General features: G+C 38.2%; 1 protein-coding gene across 8 annotated transcripts in view; it reads left to right on the top strand.

Annotated features, from left to right (window-relative positions):
• The window catches only part of TBC1D32 (TBC1 domain family member 32), a 180,170-nt gene that overhangs the window by 13,912 nt on the left and 142,276 nt on the right, over nt 1–23,982 (top strand). For all 8 annotated transcript variants that reach the window (XR_012158036.1, XM_073337176.2, XM_073337184.2 and 5 more), the window contains exons 4-16: nt 6,688–6,865; nt 8,422–8,493; nt 9,939–10,058; nt 12,084–12,162; nt 12,298–12,401; nt 12,492–12,553; nt 15,502–15,646; nt 16,799–16,858; nt 20,199–20,298; nt 20,693–20,830; nt 21,522–21,614; nt 21,877–22,019; nt 23,115–23,242. Coding sequence is in view for 7 of the 8 variants with exons in the window: in XM_073337176.2 (XP_073193277.1) it covers nt 6,688–6,865; nt 8,422–8,493; nt 9,939–10,058; nt 12,084–12,162; nt 12,298–12,401; nt 12,492–12,553; nt 15,502–15,646; nt 16,799–16,858; nt 20,199–20,298; nt 20,693–20,830; nt 21,522–21,614; nt 21,877–22,019; nt 23,115–23,242 (1,422 nt within the window). In the remaining variant the exon portion in view is untranslated. The remainder of the gene's footprint in view (nt 1–6,687; nt 6,866–8,421; nt 8,494–9,938; nt 10,059–12,083; nt 12,163–12,297; nt 12,402–12,491; nt 12,554–15,501; nt 15,647–16,798; nt 16,859–20,198; nt 20,299–20,692; nt 20,831–21,521; nt 21,615–21,876; nt 22,020–23,114; nt 23,243–23,982) is intronic.

Below are 23,982 nucleotides of genomic sequence, written 5' to 3'. Positions count from 1 at the left end.
ATAGTTCCCTCTAAGTTGTGCACCTGGGCGGCCGCACACAAAAGAATGAAGGGCCACTCACCTAATTAGTGGAGCCGCTCAGGCGTGGCTTCACTAATTAGGTGCCTGGACCCTGGAGAAGACGCACATGTAAAGTGAGGTGGTGACCTTGGGGGGAATAGGGCGTACCTGGGAGAGGGCAGTAGGGTGAGAAGAGGGGGTGGGGGGAATTTGGGACCTGCAGGGTTGTGGCGGCCAGAGAAAGAGGTGACTTTCCCCAGCTCCAGGGCTGTGGTTGCCAGGGAGAGACGGCCCTCCTTCGCAGCATCAGCTCTGTGGCTGCTGCAGCAGGGGAGACCCTCCCCTCCTTCTCAACCCCAGCTTGGGGGCTTCTGCGGTGGGGAAGAGAGGGAGAGACCCTCCCCACCCTTCCAAGCTCCAGCTTGGGGGCTGCCACGGTGCGGGAGATCCCCTCCTTCCCAGTTCCAGCTTGGAGGCTGTTGCGATGTGCAGGAGAGGGCAAATCCATCGCATTAGAAAGTTAAGACTACTGATATTAAAATATGAGTTGTGTGCTTTTATTTGTAGAAGAAAAAAAGTTAATTATTAAGTTTTTTTAATAAAGCGCTTTTATCCAAAGAACTTTACAATAGTTAGCTAACGGTACAAACAACATTTGGAAAGATCATTAAGTGGTCCGCTGAGACCCTCAGCAATTTTCAAGTGGTCCATCGAAAAAAAAGTTTGAGAACTACTGAATTAGAACATTGGTGAGTAGTGATACAAAATGGCTTTTAGTGTATGGAATTGTATTTCCAGAAGTCCTGGTGAAACTACGCAACTTTAATCCATGTGTAGTCATCCTTGGAGTTTCTGTTTCAAAGCAGGTGAAATAACAAACTGGAAAAAAAAGGCAATTTATCTGTAGCTTGGGCATTCAGTGCAAAGTTAAAATCTAGTTGAGTACTGATGAATCTCAATTTCAAGATTCAAGGCAAGTAGGTTGTTTGAAATATCAAGAAACACTTTGTCACAGCGACTGTGATTCCAAAATTTACTGGTTGTGTTAGGACTTGAATCCTTGCCTCATCACGATTCCATATGCTGGCCTCTCTCTAAAAAGTGATCTGCAAATCATAAAAAAAGTTTAAAAAATTCTTTATTACTACTTTATGATGTATAAAGCTGTTCCAACACTTAAAGAAACTCAACAACAAATAAGCCCGTCTTTTTTCTGCTTGTTTTTGTTACATCAGATCCTTGCTTTCCTTTTTTTGCCGGAGGACCTAGACTAGGTCTTGGGGAACAAGAACAATGTTGTTACACAAGGCTCTATGAATAGTGATGTTTCACTGAAATCTCCCTCTTCTCCAGCCCAAACTCAGGGGAGAGGGAATATTGAATCTCAATTTACAATATCACTATGCTTGAAAGCCAACGAAGAAGGGAAAGTGAGAAATGTTGAAAAACAGAAATTACTATTTTCAGTTTTTGAGGTCATGTTTATACAACATGAACAGAAAAACACCTTCTATTTGTTTCACAATTTACCTTTAGTGAACAAAACAATGTGTCTTTATATTATCTAAGGCAGATAAAATGATTTTTGTGTATACTCATTTGTTGCACAGTATAAACTTAATCTCTGTTTGTTGTGTTATGAATAGAAAGTGATTTTGTTACCAAAACCATTTCTTTTAAGTTCTCAGTTCAGTAGGAAGTGAAAACAATCAAAGTTTGTTTTTGTGTTAATAGAAATTCATTTTAAATGTTTCACATCTAGAAGGAAACAAAACAATTGAAGTTTTAAACTATGCTTAAATAGTGTCTTGTACATGTCACCTGTTCCAAAATTTGTTACATTATGACTGCAAGAAAATCAGTGCTCTGATAATCTTCTGTTTGGGTCTCACAGTCTAGTAGGTTTCAGAGTAGCAGCTGTGTTAGTCTGTATTTGCAAAAAGAACAGGAGTACTTGTGGCACCTTAGAGACTAAGAGATTTTTTTGAGCATAAGCTTTCGTGAGCTACAGCTCACTTTTTGGTCTCTAAGGTGCCACAAGTACTCTTTTTTTTTTTTTTTTTTTTTTTTTACAGTCCAGTAGGTATGATTTCAAGACTATCGTAGCCCCTGTTGTGGATAACTATAATCTTCCTGTTATTAGCTGGATATATAATTATTTAAGTGGATGGGGGTCTGTCTTGGGAATTAGACCTTTTGATTATGAGCTATAGATTTAATGATAATATTTCTGAAATAATTTTGGTAATATATGGGTAGGTCATACTACAAGAAGAAGTTAGACGTGTTATTGCAGGATAAAATCCTTGCATGAGCAAATTCATTAATTAGTGCCTAATTGTTATTCACAAATTACTTTAGAAACACAAAGCAAAATTAGGGTGACCAGATAGCAAGTGTAAAAAATTAAGGGGGGTGGGGAGTAATAGGTGCCTATATAAGAAAAAGCCCTCAAAATTGGGATTGTCCATGTAAAATCGGGACATCTTGTCACTCTAAGCAAAAATATCTTTTATAAGTCAATCATTTATATTTAGAGACTATAAATCAGTTCTTAACCAACCACTGTGGGCTTTCCTTTTGGCACTAAATATAATTATTTGTGGGACATGCTTTTGAACTAAGCTTTTGAACTTCATACGTGTAAAGTTACCCATGTGTCTAAGTCTTGCAGGATCTGGGCTTTAGGGCTTGATCCTACGCTCACTGAAGTCAATGGCAAAGCTCCCATTGACTTTAATTGTGCAGGATCAGGGCCCAGGGCCTACCTGAGCAGTTGCAATGCCAGCTTTGTTCTTTAATGTGAAGTCTGAGTTTCTTTAGTTGTTTCTCCCTCAAAAGATATACTAGCTTACATTAGCATAATACCAGTGGGAGTAGTTTAATGCTTTAAGCATTAAGTTTGAAATACCCAAACTCCCTGAATTCCTAGGTTCAAAACCCAGCAGCATTAACTCAGTTCTTTTGGGCTTTTCTGCATAAAGACTTCGTGCACAGCAAGCCAGGATGTAAATCTATAGTGCACTAGCTTCTCATGCACTAACTTGCCAGGTGGCTTGTCAAAGTGCACTATGGAACTTTTAGTGCATGGTAGCAGGGTTCACATGGTGACTTGGTGCACAGCAAGCCATGGTATGAATGTGCCATTCACTAAGTCTCTGGGTAGTCAAGCTCTTTATCATTTTGAGGTGTATATAAACGTAGTGTAGTTTACTGTCTGTGGGTCTTTGGGCAAACTTTAAATACACAAGCTATGCCTGCTGTGTAGAGGCACCAAAGATCTCAATGACTCTGTTTATTTTCTTCATACAAATGCTTGACCAAAGTTGCTCCTTGCCCAGTGTTGTGCAGCATGCAAATTTTGCACTGGGCAGCTGCCCTGCATCTCAAATATGGCTGCATTTTAGAGGTGTTGAACATATATAGTCTGTGAAGTGTCTTGACCTCCTTCAGAATGAAAACCACTATTATACATGTAACATTTAACATTATTGCATAGTTCTCTTTTACAGATCAAGTTTTGTTTTCATGTATGTACATATTGACTTCACAAAGATCTGGCAATTGACTATTTTTCTCCATCTCTATTTTGTTTCTTGAATGGAGGGGATTTATTAAACACTAATTTTGGTCATTACAGAAATGGATTTGAATTGGTATTGGGGCCACACAGCTTACTGGAAGAGAGACTCGATAATGATGTGCATTTTATTTAAATTTGCTCCCCCACATGAACTATTTTTATGACTATCTGGTTTCATGACAGGAATTCTCATAAGTATATATTTCAGTATCCATCGGTCAACAGTTCAACCTTGGATCACATTCTACTTTGGAACCCCGTGACTAAACTCGTCTGGGATGTACAGGTATTTAGGAATACTGATCTTGCTCTGGAATCTGATCATTGACTCCTAATAGGAGAAATGATGTTGTGCTTTAGTACCTACCGCATCAAAATGCTTCAGTGTTGATAAGCTTCATGTTGAAGCTATCACAAACAATTATGTGGTGGCGATTTCCAATAAATATTCTATCTTGGATGACTAGTTGTCTACCGCAGAGGAAGAGTGGACTTTATTTTGGGAATCTGATACAGAGATCACTGGAGAACAGCTAGAATTAAGGAGTATGAAAAAGCAACGTAGGATTACAGATGATAACATCAAATTATGGGGAAAAAAGAGAAGTGCAGTGTTGAATGGGTGCTATAGAAGCTGAGGCAAGTTAATGAAGAAAAGGAGGAAATGGACAATAGAGGAGAAGAAATGTGTTGATCAAGTAGTTAAGAGGGTCCATCAAAATGACCATAGTCAATGGTGGAATAGTATGGCACAGCACATTGAGGAAGCCTCTGAGAGACATGACCAGAAATGCATATTTGAGATTTTGAATGTCATAATAAGACATCCATTCTCATGACTTCCACCAATTAAGGACAAAAATGGAAAATATTGCCAGGATATAGATGCACAATTTAAGCGTTGGTATGAGCATTTTTGAGAATTAATGAAGAGATACCTATCAAGATGTAAACTACAATTTAATCCAAAAATGAGCTCAGTAGAAAATATGCCAGTGACATTGGAGGAAGTGATACCTGTGGTCGAACAGTTATCAAATGATAATGTACCTGACCTGGGTAACATTTCAGAAGAACTGCTTAAGAGTGGCTGTCCGGGTTTAGTTCACTGGCTTCGTAGAGTTGTCTTAAAAGTTTGGGAAACCAGTCACATTCCAGAAGATTGGAAAAGGTGCTGCATCATGCCTCCCCCTGGGTTCCTGGGTTAGTGGTTCTGTTGTGTGGTATGTGGTTGCTGGTGAGTATTTGCTTCAGGTTGGGGGGCTGTCTATTACAGACTAGTTTTCAGTAGAATCAGGAATAGGCCAGAGATACATTCTCTCTCCTACATAATTTGATGTTCTAATAGACATTCTGATGACAAAGCTGAAGGAGGCCAAAATAGGTGGTGTGAAATTTAAAGATTCATTTTTAAAGGATCTTGAGTATGTAGTTGCCTTGTTTGGAGAGACTACTGAGCAACTACATCTAATGCTGGAAAAGCTGTGAAGAATTGTAGAATCAATGGAACTTAAGATCAATGATGATAAAACTGAAGTTATGCACTCTGCCTATAAAATGTCTTGCCAACACTGCGGGCAAATGATGGTAATCACAACAAATGAGTGAATAGTTTTATCTATTTGAATATTTGGTTGACAGCAAGTGGTTATAAAACTGAAGTCACATGTTGGATTGGTTTTATGTCAGTGGTGTTTCAGCATCTTCAAAGCCTGTCTTGGGGCAGCAGGATTTCTGTGACAACAAAGATACAAGTGTTTAATGCCGTTGTATTAATGACAAATGTGATGGGTATGACTCTCCATGGTGTCATCACCTGCTGGCCATCTTGGAGATTCGCTCCATCTGTCGGTATGCCTTTTGAGGGTGCCTCGCCCCCATCACATCTGCTCTTGGACCCATATTACTCCAAGGACCGCAGCATCCTCTTCACGATACAGCCCTCTGGCCGTCACAATCTGTGCTTCTCCCTTCCAGGGGCCCTGCAGTCAACTGTCCGGCCACTTCCCCCAGTGGCAACTGCAGTCAACTGTTTCTCCACTGGCCCAGTGACGATGGGGAGGCGGGGGGGCCTGAAGTGAGCTGCAGCTCACAAAAGCTTATGCTCAAATAAATTTGTTAGTCTCTAAGGTGCCACAAGTCCTCCTTTTCTTTTTGTGGATACAGACTAACACGGCTCCTACTCTGAAACCAGAAGTTACAGTGTATTCTTAACCCCCATCTAGTTTGATTTTTGTCACAGACAATCCTGGTAAGTTGCAAATTGTACCAGCTGAGAACAAGACAACGGTAATGGTGGGGTCATGCCAAACATACAGAAGAGGGTACGGTTCTAAAGAAGGTTTATGGAATTTAGGTAAAAGGAAGCAGAACAGGAGGTTAACAACAAATAAGGTTGGAAGATGAAACTGAGGAATTTAAGAAGCCTAAATCTTCTGGTACTGATTCTTGATGAAGGAAGAAGACTTGCAAGAGAATATTTGAGGTCGAAGTTCATTCTGCGCAACACCATGGCTAGTTACATTATAGCCATGTGGATCTCCTGTTTATTAAACATTATACATTTTAGATGAACTTGGTTATTAAGATCTTGAATCTGAGGGCTACTCTGTCCATGCATTCTGTACTGCTGCTTCTGCAGAGGACTTTTGTGGAAGAAAAAACCTTAATTAAACTTGCGGAGAAAGAAACGGTAATGAGGATCAGATTTGGTTTCTTGTATTTTGCTAGGGCCGTATTCTGCTGTTGGCTTGCACATTATTCCTATTGAAGGACATCTGCGTGCAGAGTACAGATTAGTGACAAAACTGGGAATGCAGGTCCCTATGTTGTTTGTTATAAATCTTAGTATTGTTATTTGAATAGTTGTAGGAGAGCCATAAAATTTAAAAGCTTTTTGGTTTATTTTTAAAATGTATATATCTGTAGTTTTTAAGTTTGCATGCACAATTACTTGGGATCTGTATAGTGTTTTTTATTTATTTTAAAACCTTTTTAGTTCACTGAGTAAATTGAGTGAAATGTAAATGTAATGGCATGCCTTATTCCATTTAATTTAATTAGTGATTTTTATGTTTAGTATTAACATAACCTTGACTTCGAAGGTACAGAGAAATGATGCATTCCTTGAAGAATGTCATGATGGTGGTGGTGGAATCTCTGATTAACAAATTTGAAGAAGATCAGATGCGTAATAAGGAGATGCATAGGAAAACCAAGAAAGAGCAACATAGTGCTTACTATACAGACAACTGCTCTGATAGTGACTCATCATTCAATCGGGTATGATATTACGATCTGGACCTGTATTGTGAAATAAGTAAGAAACTTATACTTGTAGTAGAAAGAGAGCCTGAGACATGAGCCTTTGTATCAGAGGCCTGGTATGAGGCAGGACCTGCTCACAGAATCTGGCAAGAACAGGGCTAATATTGCAGAAATACATATTCTAAAGACGTGCTAGTCACAGAGTACTCACTCAAACACATCCTGATATTAAGTGGTACCAGTACCAGAACATCAAAATATCGAGAATGGTACAGAAACATTCCCCAAGGATAACAGGAACACACTGACCCCTCTTAAAAGATATGGTCAGGATGACAGTACAGAAGTTAAATGTTTTAATCAAACCAACATGTACAAAGTGATGGATGATAACTAGCCACGTCAGGGGGCAGTAACTAACTATGTCAGAGGGGCAGTATTAGTTTGCTTGTATTGGGGTATGAATATATATCTCAGAGCGAGTATCATCGTCTAACCTAGGGAGGAACGGAAAGTCCCACTGTTCACTGAGCTGGTCCATTGTTATGGGTATACATCTATTAGTGATCCGGTAGAGTCTGCGGGATACTAGTACCGTACTTCATTGATAATAAACATGGCTGGGTGGCCTTCATCCCTTAAGGGATCTTGTGGTTATTGGGTGGTTCGCTCAAAGTCTGCCATGCCAGCTGTCTGTGCAGGGTTGGGGCAGCACTGCAAGGGAACACACACACACAGCCAAATATCTATCAACATCTAACCACACTTATGATCTTGATTAATTTGATGTTTATGGTTCTCCATTACAGTGGTGTCTAGTGATGTTATAATTAAGGATGAGATGGCACTTTCACTGTAAACTCCAGTTTTCAATTGATTATACCTTTTATCAAAAAGTTACCCTTTTGTCTGAATATCTTCACATATGGTCTGAACCTTGAAGTGATTTTTTTAAAGATGTTATCTGAAGAATCTTTTCAGTTGAGTAGTAGCAGAGTTGAATCATTTTTAAAAAATGAATGCAGAAGAATCTGGCTGCAGAATCTAAGCTAAGGGTAAATTCTTTCGCAGTTCTGTTGCCTTAGAGTAATGGAAAACATGGTTCCTTGCATTTACAATATCTGTGAGCATACAAGTGCGTGGACACATATAATCTGCAAAATATGTGCAAAGAATGTGAGAACAAGGTAAAGTTTACATAAACACAATATTCAGTTTAACTTTTTGCATTTTTACTGGAAGAACAGTAAAATACTATATATGTATTTCTTTTCCAACATGCAATACTATGCTATATTATTAACTGCATGCCACATTACCTAGCATTCTATAATAATTTTGTAATACAGAGGCAGAATGAAGAAGACAGAATCTTGTTACTGGAACTTCAAGTTTGCATTTTCTGAAATTTGGCCATTTAAAATCTCAACTTTAATGTTTCATTAAGATAAATGCTAACATCCTAATTGTTCAAAAATAAATTTTATATCCATAAAGTCTGATGATTTTAGTCATTAATGGTGCATTTTAATAGGATTTACTAAGTGAACGTTTTACATTGTGTGTTACAGAGTTATACATTCATGAATCAAGAACAATTACAGCTACTTGTGGAAAGGCTTGACCCTGCTCAGCCTAAGGAGGTAAGTCAAAAGAATATCTAAAATATCACTCATAAAAATGAAAACTTATGGTATATTTGAGAATATGGCACTTGTAGATAAACATGGGTGAAATCCTGGCTCCACTGAAATGAATGACAAAACTGTAAATGACTTCAGTGGGTCCATGATTTCATCCTATGGACTTCAGCTTTATAGTTACAATAATACAAATAATAATAACAACGATAGTTACAGTTGCAGCCATCATTCCATTTCTGGTGTTGTGGAAAACGAGTCACACTATCTCTTTTGGTTCAAACAGTCTGAGGTCCTTTTATTTTGAATACAAGCATGCAGGGAGAAGGAGACACAGATGGTAACACACAGGTGCCACCCCGGTCTCCTTTTGTCCTGCCCCTATAATACCAGTCTCCTTTTGTCCTGCCCCTATAATACCAATTTTTTACATTTCAGTAAATGATACATTTCCTTAATTTTTTTATCACTCAAGCATTGTTAATAAAGCTTATAAGGAGCCAAGGTAAACAGTTTTATAATTAGCATTGTGCTGATGCACTTTGTTATTATCAAGATCTGTGGTATGCTTGTGGCAGCGTTTTGTCTAGGGGCTTTTGCAGGTTTGGGGGGGTTGTACATGATAGACAGCTAGGGACTTGAGCGAGGGTGAAAGGTTGGCCTAGTTTGTTATCTGGGTCAAAATACCATGGCCCAGCATATGCTCTTAGCTTAAGCTAAGTCTTACAGGATGCAGGCCTGTAGGTCTCTTGCGTTACTGCTCTTGCCTATGCTGCATATAGTGCATAGGTCTTGTCACAAAGTGGGATAGGGTCAGGTCAACAATACTTTCCCCCACGCAGGGGTCGGCAACCTTTGGCATGCTGCCCATCAGGGTAATCTGCTGGCGGGCTGCGAGACATTTTGTTTACATTGACCGTCTGCAGGCGTGGCCCCCCACAGCTCCCAGTGGCCGCAGTTCGCTGTTTCTGGCCAATGGGAGCTGCGGGAAGCAGCGGCCAGCATGTCCCTGAAAGGTGTCTGGCAGTAAATTGCTTCATTTTTGTTGTTGTTTATTTTTTGCAATGCTATTACTCCAGGTTGTGGCATTTGATTAATAAAGTAAAGCAATGTAATGATCTCGTATAAATCTTGTATTTGATAAAATATATAATTGCCATAGGAGAGCAAAATAGTAATAGGAATCCACATAATCCTTAGATTAATTTAATTATGTATTTTAAAAAAATATATGCTTTTGTGTTGTCCTCACTGTTTTGTCCAAATTATCTTAACAGTCTACTAGCAGAAGAGGTATGAGTTTGTTTTTTGTTTTTGTTTTTTTAATTCTTGCTTTTTTGTGTCCTATCACTATGGACCGTTTCCCCTCAAAAATCACATTTTTAAGTATTTCATTGTAATGGTGCTATTAACAGCATTGTTTTGTTTATATTTCTTGATTATTTCAGGTGCGCCATGAAGCAATGCAGACATTATGTTCTGTGCCTCCCTCTGATGTACTTAACTGTGAGAGTTGGTCTAATTTGCGTAAACATCTGACAATTTCTCTCTCGGATCCTGATTCCAGTGTAAGCAAATGGTTTATATGTAGCAATCAGATGTTTATCCATACTAAACAGTTCACAGGAATAAACATGTACATTTGTGACATGGTAGTCCAGTGGTCTGGCAGGAGGTAACTAATTTGTATATTTATCAGTTAAATTGTTCTTGAGGTAAAACAGCTTACCAGGTTTCTCCAGCACTTGATTTAAAGGTGACTGGCACAGGATTCTGTAATAACTGGACTTGTTCCCTGTATTGATTTTTTTTATAATGTATGAAGAAGCCTAAATATTATTTTTGGTTTTTATAGATTTTTTTCTGATTATTTTGCCCTTAGAAATATCTGTGTTTTGCTAGAGGTCTCAGAGGATGTGTTTTTGTGTGTTCTCATAGTTTAATGGAAGGGGTGCGGGTGTTTGTATTGAATCTTTAACAAAGACCTCCTTTCTCCAATCTTATTTCATTAGTCATTGAAGTTAAACAGATACAGATCATTTTTTAAAAGTAAAAAGTAACACTTTTTAATTACTATGTCTGTCTAGTGTAGTGCACACTGCTTTATTCAGTAATTTCACTCCAGTATAGCCTGGAGGAGTGCCACAACTCTTAGAAGAGCTATTAGTGGGAGAAATTTTCAAAGGCATAAATTTGAGCAACATGCCCATCATCCATTGGCTTTTCGTGGGAATTTGGTGCCTAATTTCTTTAGGTCCTTGTGAAAATGTCAGCCTACATTAGTTTTAGGCAGTCAAATTAATTTCTGTGAAAACTAATCTACATGTTATAATATCAATCAGTTGGAGAGCGTACCATGCTTCCCATTCTGGTAGAATGTGGTACAAGCTGGGTCTAATTCTGATTATCTGAACCTGAAGATTATTGTTTAAGAGGCCATGACTTGGACTAGAGTGTGAAGAGATAAAGGACCTTAAAAAGTGAGACAGATTGGCAGAGATTACTGCAATTCACATCAGACCCGACAAATTATTCAGCATAGAGTTTACATATGTTTGTTGGAACCTCACAGGTATATAGTGCAGTATTTGCATTCAATTGCCATTTTTCCGACAAGCTTTATGCAGCCAGTTCAATTCACATTTAAATCAGTGGGTATATGACTGATATCCAAATATTGCTTTGTGTAGACTCATTTTGACGGGACTAATTTTAAAATGAATATATTAAGGATTTTTTTCTATTCAGAAGAGAACTTTATTATTTCTGTATTATAGTGCTGACTGTGGTATATTAAATTTGCACTTTAAAAGTTAAGTGCATGGAATGTTATTTAAGTTGTATCTTCTGCTTTGTTCTCTGCAATAGCATAAACATAAATTATATTTATCATTTTGTTAACAAGATTGCCGAACTACTATATAAAATGTGATGGTAATCTCTCACAGTAAAGCGGTGTATTTTCTTATTGTCACAAAAGATATAATACATCATGAAGATACAGTGTTGCATATGCACTGTTCAGAAAAAAAGTATGATGCTTTCTTTATTGCTTTTGGCATGATCTCTGGGGCATATCTCCTGTGGAAAAAGCAATGCAAATGAAGTGATGTGGGTTTTTTTCAGTCTGGAGGTGCCCTTCATATCTGCCAAAACTAAAATAGTTAAAGCTGCGTCAACTGCTGTCATTTATCTCTCTCCTTATTCCTAAGTAGTGCTTTCATTGGTTTAAAAGCAGTGGATAATCTTCATATATTAGTATTACTGTGTAAGTTACTTGCATTTTGTATGACATTAAAACAATTAAAATATACTAATATAGACCCTGATCCTGTGCTTGCATAGATCAATGCAGTTTCATTAGGGAGCAGCAAATTGCAAGATCAGGGCACTGTTACTTTTAGATTGTAGGTTCTTGAGACCACAGACCTGTTTTGTACGCTTGTAATGCACCAGGTGCATCTTTAGTACTATTTAAGTAATATATAATATTGAGCATAACACACAATAAATTTTAATTGTACCATATTTTGCACCATGCTAATAAGGTTATTTGAGCATAGGTTACTAATTTTATTTCTTTTTCCTCTTAGGACAAAATTTTGAGATTCTATGCAAAGACCTTTTCATCTTCTCCACTAACTAGGACAAGGGAAGTCTATACAAGTCTAGGTATGTGCATTTAATCTTGTTTTAAGAGTTTTTCATGTTTCATATGCTTTTCAGAAATCACCTTAAAAAAAAAATCACATCTTAATGAGGTCTGTATTACTAGTAATACTGTTTTTTTTTTCCTTCTCTTTTCAGCGAAACACTTAGAATTGTACTTTCTTTCTGGAGAAAACTGTGTTCCTACTATTTCAGATGGTATAGACATAACTAACGCAGAAATAATTCGTTTACTTAAAAAGGTATGCTAGTTTTCTATCCCTTTTATTTTTTTTAATTATTGAAATATTATTAATTCTTTTTTTAAAAAATTATAACCTTTATGTTCACAGGTGCGTCTTCTAAATGAGTACCAAAGAGAGGTTCCCTCTTTCTGGATTCGTCATCCAGAAAAGTATGTCACCTTGAATCAGTATTTCTAAGATAAATATTTTTTACATTAGTGTTAAAGGCATAGAATTTTATCAGAAGATTAGTAATGTATATCTAAATGTCTGGATTGTGGGGGCAATGGAGAGGGACTGAGAGCTGGTTGAGCATGGGATGGGGAATGGCCAGTGGATCTGTCTGGCATGGATCCACTGGATCACAAAACTACTTAGAGGCTCACTGTGGACAGTGGTCTACTACTCCTTCCCTTCATTACTATTTTATTTTATCGGATGCTTTACAAATCAAGAGGCAAGGCCCCTATCCTGAGAATTTTAAAACCTAAACCAGTGGTTCCCAAACTTGTTCCGCCGCTTGTGCAGGGAAAGCCCCTGGCGGGCCGGGCTGGTTTGTTTACCTGCCGTGTCCGTAGGTTTGGCTGGCCGCGGTTCGCTACTGGAAGCGGCGCAGGCCGAGGGGTGTACTGGCCGCCGCTTCCACGAGAAATGGTGGGTGGAGGGTGACAAAGGAAGTGGTGGAACTAGTAGTGATATTCAGTGTATCTCTTATTGTTCCTTGTTTTCTTTCTCTTGTGCACATACAAAGGGTCTATATAAGGAAAGCAGTTTTTGGATGGGAATGAGGAAAAAGGAGTTAAAAGGCTGTGTTGAAGAAATTAGTTTAAAGGAGAGATGCTATCCATAGGTTGTAGTAATGGGTGCAGTCCAGCTGTGTAGACACTTGAGGAAATGAATTCACTCTACAGTCTCTGCATAATTTCAGTAACCCTTTCAGTCAGGCCTTGTTTGACGGATTATCTGCATTGTCAGTTGTTTCACTGCATAGTTATGGGCTTGATTCAGGAACCACTTGGTGAAATGCTATAGCTCATGTTATGGAGAGGGTCAGACTTGATTATCATTGTGGTTCCTTTTGGCCCTAACATTTGTGACTCTCTGAATAAACATGTAGGATGATTACTGTATGTCCAAAACATCATTTTTGTGCTCCACTATGCCTTTTTTTTGGTACCATATTCTTTTTCTCTTTAATTTAGTATACTACGCATATAAAGATATTGGTTTCTTCCAATTAATTAGTCACAGTCTTAGAGAAAGTCCCTTTCCATTTCCCATATGCCAGTTCAGGGCTACTACTTCATTAGCCCTTTCAACTACCATCAGCTATGCAGGTGTCTTTGTGTAAATATATTTTTCGATATATACTCTTTCCATTCCCACTGTTACCCGGGGTTCTTTTAACCCAAAGCTCTTGGTAACTTTTACTCTGTGCGAGGTAGTGTCAGGAAATAAATCAGGGGAGACACAGCCGTCCAACTGATAGATGGCTGGCACAAACAGGACAACACAAGAGTGCTTTCACTTAAAGCTATACTTCACTTAGTTTCAAGCACTTATACACATGTTCGCAACAGGTTAGTAAAACACCCCCAACCCTTAATAATTACCAAAGCTGAGTGTGGCTCTCGAGTGGCACAGCGGCCCCAGTGTCTGCCGGTGGGGAACACAAGATACATCCAGAGGGAGAGTCCAGTCCTGAAAGAGTCCCACCACCTCAGACTTTCCCCCCTTTATTTATACATTAGTAATAAAATAACATGTCCCCTAAAGAAAACTTGTCAAGCAAGCAGTTTCAATGGTCAAGCAAGAGGCTTTCTTCTGATTATTGATTAACCAGGTGTGGGTTTTTCCAGAGTTTGCAGCCTTGAGACCCCAATAGACATTCCTGGGGCACATCCTGCTCTTCTAAAATGTATGTATCAGCAACTTCAACACAATTTTTATCAGGAAGGACGCAGGGTCAAGCTGCCCTTTCTGTGGCACCCAGTCCCCCTCCCCCCCCTTCTGCCTTGGTTAAACTGAGACTGCTGAATGGCCAATTTACAGCCTGCTTACTTGGCTGCTTTTAGCAATAAGCCATAGTGGTTTCAGGAACTTTACTGATTTGCCAAAGTCTCCGCGTACACCGCCACCCTTATTTTGAAATCATAAAGAACCATTTGACACTAATAACCGTATCTTTCTTGTCTCCATAGCTAGTTCAACTTCTGGTTTTCAGTCTTTTGTGCCTTTCAGCCTTTCCTCCTACGGTCTTTCAGCCTTCAGGCCCCCTACCTTTGGGGAAGTAGGCAAACACTTTTCCCTGTTAGTTCCACTGCAGCTTGGCATCAGCTGTATGACATCAATTCCCCATCAGTGCACTCAAAATAATCTACCTCCTCTCCAGACTCTCTGGAAACCTTATCCTCTCCTGGCATCTTCTAGCATATGCCAACAGATGTCAGGATCTCCAGTACTCAGGCAGTATGACTGTGTGATGCAGGAAGTGTTGGTGATTGAGTGTGTAGCACTCTTAATTCCAAGTCATTGATGGTCCAGTGCCGCAGCATCTCAGAGGTGCTTTGCTATTGGAGTTGTTCTCTTTTAGATGAGACAAAAGTGGCTAATCACTTTTAATTAAAAGATCAATGGCATTTTCCCCAACAGTCGGAGACTTTGGCCCCCAGGGTTCTGGCCAAATCCAAATCTAAATACCGGTAATTACATTCTACCTACTTAAATTCTTTTTCCTAAAAATTTGGGTAGTAGTTTTTATGCACAGTTAAACATTTACCTTCTTTTGTCTTGGAGGAGACTGCATTTCCATGGGGGTAAACAATTAATAATAATAATTACTAGCCAACTTTTATATACTGTTATGGATTCCTTTGGGAAGATGCTATATAAAAATATGCATGTTGTTATCCATTTTATTCATAGTAACGCAGTAAGGGCTAAAAATGAATGTTAAAAGATCAAATTAAATGTAATTCAGGTTCCATTTATAGTGTATGTATATTTCCAATTTAAAAAGTTTCCCAGTATTATAAGCAAAATTATTTTTGACTGGTACCAGTATAAAATTTAATTTGATTTAACACTTGACCATTTTTTTTCCTAATAATCTCTTGAGGTATATGGAAGAAATAGTTGAGAGTACCTTATTGCTGTTGTCAGTAAAACGTGAGCAAAGACACCTTGTCTCTCCAAAACTTTTGGATCCAGTCTACTTCTTGGCTCTGCTTGATATCAAAGCTGTATGGTTTAAAAAATGGATGGTAAGGAAAAATGGAAGGATCTGCTGATGGATTTTATGGATTTCAAAATGTTTAACTCATAAAGATTGGAAACAGTGATTCTAGGTTGTATCCAGTTCTATAGACCAGTGATTCTCAAAGCCAGTCCGCCACTTGTTCAAGGAAAGCCCCTGGCGCGCCGGACTGGTTTGTTTACCTGCCGCATCCGCAGGTTCGGCAGATCGCGGCTCCCACTGGCTGCGGTTCACCGCTCCCACTGGCTGTGGTTTGCCGCTCCAGGCCAATGGGGGCTGCGGGAAGGGCGGCCAGCACGTTCCTTGGCCCGCACTGCTTCCCGCAGCCCCCATTGGCCTGGAGCGGCAAACCGCAGCCAGTGGGAGCCGCGATCGGCCGAACCTGCAGACACGGCAGGTAAACAAACCGGTCCAGTGCGCCAGGGGCTTTCCCTGAACAAGCGGTGGACCGGCTTTGAGAACCACTGGTATAGACTATAACATATGGTGTATATATACCTGCTAAAGGGCTTTGGGGGCAGAAAGTAATTGTTGCAGAAGTAGTTAAAATGCATCTTTTGTGACAGTTTTTAAGTAAAGGTGATTATAGTGTAATTAAGGGTTAAAATTTAAACATCATAAAATGATGAGAAACATATATAAAAAGTTGTGTGTGGCAATAGTCCTGGGCCAGGTTAGAGAGAAGGGTACAGGTGGAAGGATAGAGAATAGCTTCGTTGGGAAGGTGTGGTGTAGGTTCCTTTTGAGGTTAGAATTAGCAGTTCTCCAAGGGAGCACAAAAGGGTCAATTTGCATTCTGCCCCTCACAACTATGCCATTCAGGATTTGCATAGCTCTGTATGAAGCCATATCCTGTCATCTAAGCATAGTTACTGGTTTTCTAGTTTGGCACATGCATAACTGCACATTGTGTTTATTTTCATTCTGGCCTATCTCTAAAACTACTGTAGTTTTATTGTAATCCTCTCTTTTTTATTGCTACCCTAATCTAATGTCAGTAGAAAAACATACCTGTATGCAACAGTGATTAACATGAGTTAGAACTTAATTCTGTGCAGTAATTATTGGAATAGAATTGGAGAACTTTGATTTTTGTGTTGCAAAGTAAAAATTAAATCAAATGATTGATGTTCACACTATTTCTATTGTACAATTTTAGCATGCAAATTATAGCAGAACAGTGGTGCTAAGGCTCCTTGAAAAGAAATATAAATCTCTGGTAAGTCTATATTTGTGGTTACCATATTCTGCTTGGAATTTATTTTCATTATGTTCCTTGTGGTTTGAGCAGTTATTTGTTCCTGTCTTCTATTGTGCCTGGTCTTTTTTCCTTTGGTAGACCATGTGATAGTTTTTTAAATTGGTCAAGTCTTTGGTTTAAAAAAAATTGTTTCAGAACCCAGTAGTCTTTTGTCAGTGCTAAATGCAATATGGGGCACGTGAGCAGATTTGAATAAGGGGAAATTGAAAAGTTTTATATCAGCTATTTAATAAATGAGACTGTTGTTTAATACTATTTATACATGTTGTATTATAGATTTGTTGCATAAGACATACATATAGATGAGGATAAACACGTGGAAAATTGTCATAAAAACATACATCTTGAGTTTGGTTTTAAACTGTTTGATGAAAAAAGACTCCTCCTGTTAATGCAATATTAAGGTTATGAAATCAAGCATCATCAATCAAAAATTGTAAGGCTAAGGCAGAACATATCAAATATGTAAAGTACCAGTACTGCAACTTGTTCCACCTGAGCAGACCCCTGTGTGGCAGTTGTGGGACCTGGGAAGTGTAAAGAGTTCAAACGACTATATGGTATACGAAATGTGGTAGCAGGCATGGACTTTTGGCACAATGTGATAAGTGGGTTTCCTGGGGAATCCTTGGGGAGTGTATAATGCAAATTCCACAGCCTGGGCTATGCAAAAGCCAAAAAAGATGGCTACTGACTAGTTACCTTGGCTCAAGCTCTATAAGAAACAGCTGAACTGTCCACTGGAGTGTGGTTCCTGGTCTAAAAACTGACATGAACTTGTAATCAAGGGGGCAAACCCAGCTGTGGGGTTTGAAAGAATGACACCTACCAGAACCCTGTGTTTGAATTAGGGGCGACTGCGGGTAAGCATTTATCATTCATGTGGGTTCTTTTTTGGTTTTATATGTTTTCTCTGTAGTGTTTTTGCTCGAATAAATGCAGTTTGCTTTGTGAAGGCCGGGTGGTAGCTGGTGTATACTGTTATAGCGCCTGGAGAAAGAGTTAACCGCAGGTGGTGGATCCTGGTCAGACCTACTGGGAAATTACAGCAAATTGCAAAGGGACTGCAAACCTAAACCCCCAGTCTCATGGGAGAGAGATGCAGGACACCCTAAAAGAGGTGACCGCTGGGAAGCCTAAACCTTTAAGTGGGTGCCCTTGAGGGAGACCAGGAGGAGAGTCAAAGGTGCAGTTGACTCTGAAACTGTGCCCCCTGCACGTGCACAAAGCTTTGCTGATTTCAGTGGGGCTCCATGCAGATGTTAGTGGGGGGTCCACCCGTATGGAACATGTGGCAGGATTGAGGCTATATTTTATAAAATATGTTAATACAAGTGAAGAAATTTGATGTAATATATATATATAATTCATAACATAATATATTAAATAAAATACAGAAAAAACATAAAAATACCTTTTATATCAGGTGCATCTAGGTTTATTAGTTGTGCACCAACATCATGCTTGGCTCTCTGAAAACATAGAGGAAAATGTGGTCCATGCCCCAAAGAGTTCATAATATAAAGTGTACACACCGTACAGTTAAACATACATGATCCGTAAGTATAAGTTAGGCCCACTACCAAGTTGTGCATTTATTTTACTTTTTTTTCAATGTATGTGCAATATGTGGGTCAATAGTAAAAGAGACGCGGTACCCCAGTATTATAATAATTGCAAATATAACTTCAGGCCATCTCTTTCATTATTTGCTAATTTCAAAAACACATTTCTGGGGAGGTGTACATCTGCAGTTTTAATTGCAGCACCTGTTTGAGTATAGTGCTGTGTGTTGAAAACCCTTTTTTGTAAATAAAAAAATATTTTGTAGCATAAACACGCTGCCCTTTTGCAGAGACCATCAGTGCTAGCAATATTGTTAAGGCACTGACACATTTGACTAGTATAGATGGATCCTCTGATCAAACATTTAAAATCTGGATGCCTAAACTAGGCTTCTAAATTCATATTTAAGCACCTACATAAAAGTAGCTGATATTCAGAATTGCCGGCCTCCAACTAATCCCATCAAAATCAATGAGAGCTGCAGGTGTGCTCTACCTTCGAAAATCAGACCACTTTTATTTAAATGATTAAACATCAATTTAGAAGTCTAATGTTAGGCACATAGGTTTGAAAATGTTGACCACAAACTTTCAGATAATCTTAATCAAATATCTAGCTTATAGCACCATACGCATTTAAGCCAGTGCGAATTTGATCCGTCATATTCAGTGATATAGACACTATTGTACAGTACATTGGGAGGGGGAAGAAAAAGAAAAAATAGTTTGAGGCTTTGAAGACCAGATTAGGTGTCCTTTTGAAGCAGGATTAAAAAAAAAAATCTACATGTGTAGTGGGCAAAGTGACTTTAAAACATGGCTATTAAAAGTGAAAAGAGACCATGAGTGAACTTATTTTAAAAGGGTGATTAAAATGTGGGATAAATTAAAGAAAACATTTGGCTTTTTTGGACATATGTAGCTTATTCTCCTGACATCTTTACAATGCTACCCTGCAACATGTTTTTATTTAGTTAACCAATGGGAGGGGAGGCTTGCCGAAAGAAGGGGTATATCACTTTAAGTGCGTGGAAAAGAGGCACAGACCCTTCTGCAAAAGCGCTAGGAGTCAGTTGACTCATCCCCCAGGGACTGGAAGAGCTGGGGAGTTGATAAGGGCAAGCTCAGCAAGAGAAACCCCTTTTCATCAGACCAGGTGGAGCAGCAATGGATTGGCTGGAAAAAGGGGGGCTGGCGGAAGCCCCCACGTAGATATTGAAATGAACATGGAGTTACCTGCACTATATTATATTATCTGCCGGGTTATCTCAGACATCTAATAATAAAGTTGTGGGCTGATTAAACCATACACAGTGTCTTCTGTCCTTCTTCCAGTATAACTGGACAATGTTGTGGTTTAGATTGGCCTGCTGAACTTCTTGACATCCCAAAATAATTCCCACCACACAGTTTCCATATCAATGTTCGTGTATAACACTAAATACTGTACTTGTTCTAGCTTTCACAAATACCTACGAATATATTTTTCGCAGAATAATCCTTTTGATACCTCTAGATCTGAAGTTTCTATTGATAAACATTATGGACTTTGCAGTGGCACTTACATTGCTTTGGAAAATTTTCCCTCCTTTTGGTAAGTGGCTGATTCATTTTAAACTATGTGCAATCATATGAAAATTCAGACCCTGTTGCTAAGAGGCAGTACTTGGATCTAAAGGAGAATTAATTTATTGTGAGGTGTTGGAAGTTTTATTGTATTTTGCTTTTTTCAGATTACTGCATCTGTTCAACAGTGTGTTTACTACTTTGAATCATGTGAATCAGCAGTTGATGCAACTTCTAAAGTTAATGTTTTGCCCCAGCAGTACAGCAGTAAGTAATTATTTTATCATGTGTTCTACAATTTTTATATATTTTATATTTTTATACATATACATACATAAACCTAGATTTTTATACTGTGCTTATTACTGTGATATCTGAGCTCCACATGGCAAAAGAAGAATACACCCTCACGCTTTAACCCCACAAAAATCTCTTTATGTATCATCTTTTGAAATAGCTCTTTACATCTTTTTCACTTGAAATGGGGGGAAAAGTATATTTCAGTGATATTTGCTTATTTATGCTGTCTGGGAAACTTCCTTTACAAATGTAGTATTACACATTTATTGGTGGTTCAAACAGGAGGAATACATAATAGACAGGTATGGTACTGAAACTATAACTGAATTGTGAGAAATGTTTTTTTGTGTTTTTTTTTAAGGCAATAATCAGAAGACTTTCTACTCAGGACAAGAATTACAGTATATCTATTTTGTTCATTCACTGTGCCTTTTAGGAAGATTGTTGATATATAAACAAGGCAGAAACCTATTTCCTGTACAGCTGGAAAATAGAAAAGGTATGGGCAAGTGGAGGAAAGAGGAAGATGTTTAATGACAATGTGTTTGTTGTTAAGCTGTGTTTCAAATGTGGTATTGTAGATGTTACGTGAGATTGTTCCTATTATTTGGCACTTCTGTAACTGGGAGTCTTTGTTAGACATAGTGTGGCTAAAACTGAGCATTGGGCCTAATTTCTTCATCCTTGATAGTAAGTAAATTTGTATTGTTGTCTGAGTAGTGAAAGTAGTAATGGCACAGTTAATGTACTAAGAATGGTTAAATTATGACAACGATTGAGATAATAAGTTAAATCCACAGTCTTGTCGCAAATTTATGGAAAATTCCCTTTACAATTAACTTCAACTTGTAATAGTCTTGATGAAGTTTGTCCAACTATTCATAAATATCGTACATGTATTCAATACCTTTAAACTATAGGCCGCCTCCTACTTCCACAGAAGATGTGGTAAAACTCCAGTTGATTTAAATGGGAGAGGATCAAGCCATATTAGATGATCTGGAAATATTTACAGTGGTTAGCTAAGTGGCTACAGTCCAAAATTACTGTAGTTTGTCATCTGTAGATAAAGCCGTTAATCACAATAAAACAAGAAGTTGATTATCTATGTTTAGAAAGTTCATTTTGTTAGGAGGTTAATGTAGTGCTTTATTTTATAGACTCCTTTTTTTTCTTTGTGATTTTTGTAGATTTCATATCCCTAACCGACCTGTTGGTACTATTTATTCAATTTATTTATTGCTCTCCCACTTGCCCAAAGACAACTCTGACAGTGCACACAGGTAATATTGCCCTTTTTATTTAATTTCTTAATTGTGTCACTTTGTGACTAGAGGAAGAATTCAATACCTTTTGTATCTGGTTACTTTTAATTTGGATATTTTAAATAACAGCTTTGCAAACTTTCTTTTGTTTTCTTTCTTTCTTGACTGGATATTACCCAACTGAAGATGACTCAAGTAAGCATCTGGATAAAAGTTATGATACTATATTAATGTTCATTTAATATTAAAAATTTAAACTAATACTTCTTGTGTTTGTCAGGCAATTATTCTCCAGCAATCCTTGTTACAGAGGTGCTACAAATTCTGTGTGACCGAGCTGAATGTGCTACTGAATGTTTATATACCAATACGGTGATAGATGCACTTCTTCATCCCATTCATAATTTACTGAATGAAACAGAGGTTTGTAGTGTCCCTCCAAATAAACTTTAAATGTTTGTTTAAATCTTACCATATCAAAGAGATGTGTGAGAAAAATCAATACTTTTGTTAAAGTGTATTCTTGTGGTATTGGAAATCAGTGCAACCTGATAGTGTGGATGTTGTTATCCGCTATAAAGGTGCTTAATTGGTATAGTTTATTTTCATTACAGTATCCCCTTTAGTGTGTGGGTAGTACATTCTCCATGCTGATTCAGTCCATGGACTCTTTTCTGTCAGTATCATTAAAGGTGATAATTATGATGAGGATATGTACGTGCTTCAATTTGAACAGAGGCCATTTGCTAATTTTGTTTATGCCAGTGATACTCAGATCTGAGTGGTTCAGGAGTCAAATTAGCTATCAGCATTACGCAAAAGAGCCACGATAGTGTGAATTCATTGTTTCATTTACTATAGTGATACACACACGCGCACCCTCACAGCAAATACGTTAATAACTTAATTGATTAATAGCGTAGTAAAAGCATCCTGATTGGTTAATAATTTAAATTGGTTAATAATTAAATCACAGTGTTTTAATATCATGTATTGCAAAGAGCCACAGAAGATACATTAAAGAGTCACTTGTGGCTCGTAAGCATCAGGGCTGGTCTACGCTAGCACTATAAATCAATCTAAATTACAGTAGTTCAGTTATGTAAGTTACGTAACTGAAGTCGATGTAATTTGGATTGACTTACATTGGTGTCTTCACCGTGCTATGTTGACAAGAGATGCTCTCCTGTCAACATAGCTTCCGCCTCTTGGGGAGGTGGAGTACAGATGTGGATGGGAGAACGCTCTCCTATAGACTTTGTGTCTTCCCCAGACCTGTTAAATCGACACTGCTGCATCAATTGCAGTAGTGCCAATTTAGCCGATAGTGTGAACCTGGCCTCAGTTTGAGTATCACTGATTTAGGCTATTGAACAGCTATCGTAAGGGTAATCATTGGTCACTACAGACCTGAGCCAGACTTGTACATGCATATTTTACAGAAACATATTAAAAATGTAAAAAGAAACTTTATAAGCCATTTACCTAAAAAACTAATGTATTTTTTTAACAAAACAGATGTATATAAATTGCCCTGAAACCTCTTTAATACATATAGCTGATATTTTGGCAAGGATTGCTGCTGTAGAAGATGGCCTTTCTCTTCTCCTTTATGGAGGAAACATGAACTCTGCCAAAAAGGATAGGTAAGAGCGTACTTTAAAAAAATATTTTACTCCACTAAATATGAGCTTGAAGTCATTCATTGTCCCCTTGTTATTTATAATGTACATATGTTTTGTTTTTGCTTTAAATAACAAAGTCTATCAGTGGAATGAACTGTGACAGGACAATGTAGTGTGAATCGCAAGGTTAAGGGGCACTTTTGTAGAAAGCAAAGAAGAAGCAGATTTTGATTGTTTAAAATTTTCCTTTGTAACATGAGGGCTTTGTCCTTTCAATAGACTTTTAAAAAAAAGTAATTGGAGGATTCTTGGGTCAATTTAATGCTCATGTAAGTGAGGAGTAAATAGTATTGGAACAGAACCAGCTCTGGGAAGGTCGGTCACATGCCCCCTGCACCTATCTGTCTGTCTGTGCCAGCTCTACATTTTTGCATCCTTCTCTCACCTAAAATCAGCTATTGGCCTAGCATAATAAAAAAAACAGCTGATTGATAAAAATGTAGTTTACATTTACTGTTCCTTGTGAAAAGAATGTTTTCTGACTGGCTGAATTGTTGTCCATCAACAATAAGAATACCCAAACATAATGTAGTATGTATTGATTGGAGATTGACACAAAGTGTGAGCTTTCTTCCCAGTGCAGTGCATACTACCTCCACAGCATTCCCTTTCTGGAGGTCTTGGTATCTGAACGTAGATCCCCTGTATTGCGTTGCCACAGAGGCCATCAGCCTGTGTTCTCTTTGACATATTGATCTATA

Source organism: Lepidochelys kempii, chromosome 3, assembly GCF_965140285.1.
Source record: "Lepidochelys kempii isolate rLepKem1 chromosome 3, rLepKem1.hap1, whole genome shotgun sequence".
Lineage (NCBI taxonomy): Eukaryota > Metazoa > Chordata > Testudines > Cheloniidae > Lepidochelys > Lepidochelys kempii.
This window is presented reverse-complemented; position numbering and strand designations above follow the sequence as displayed.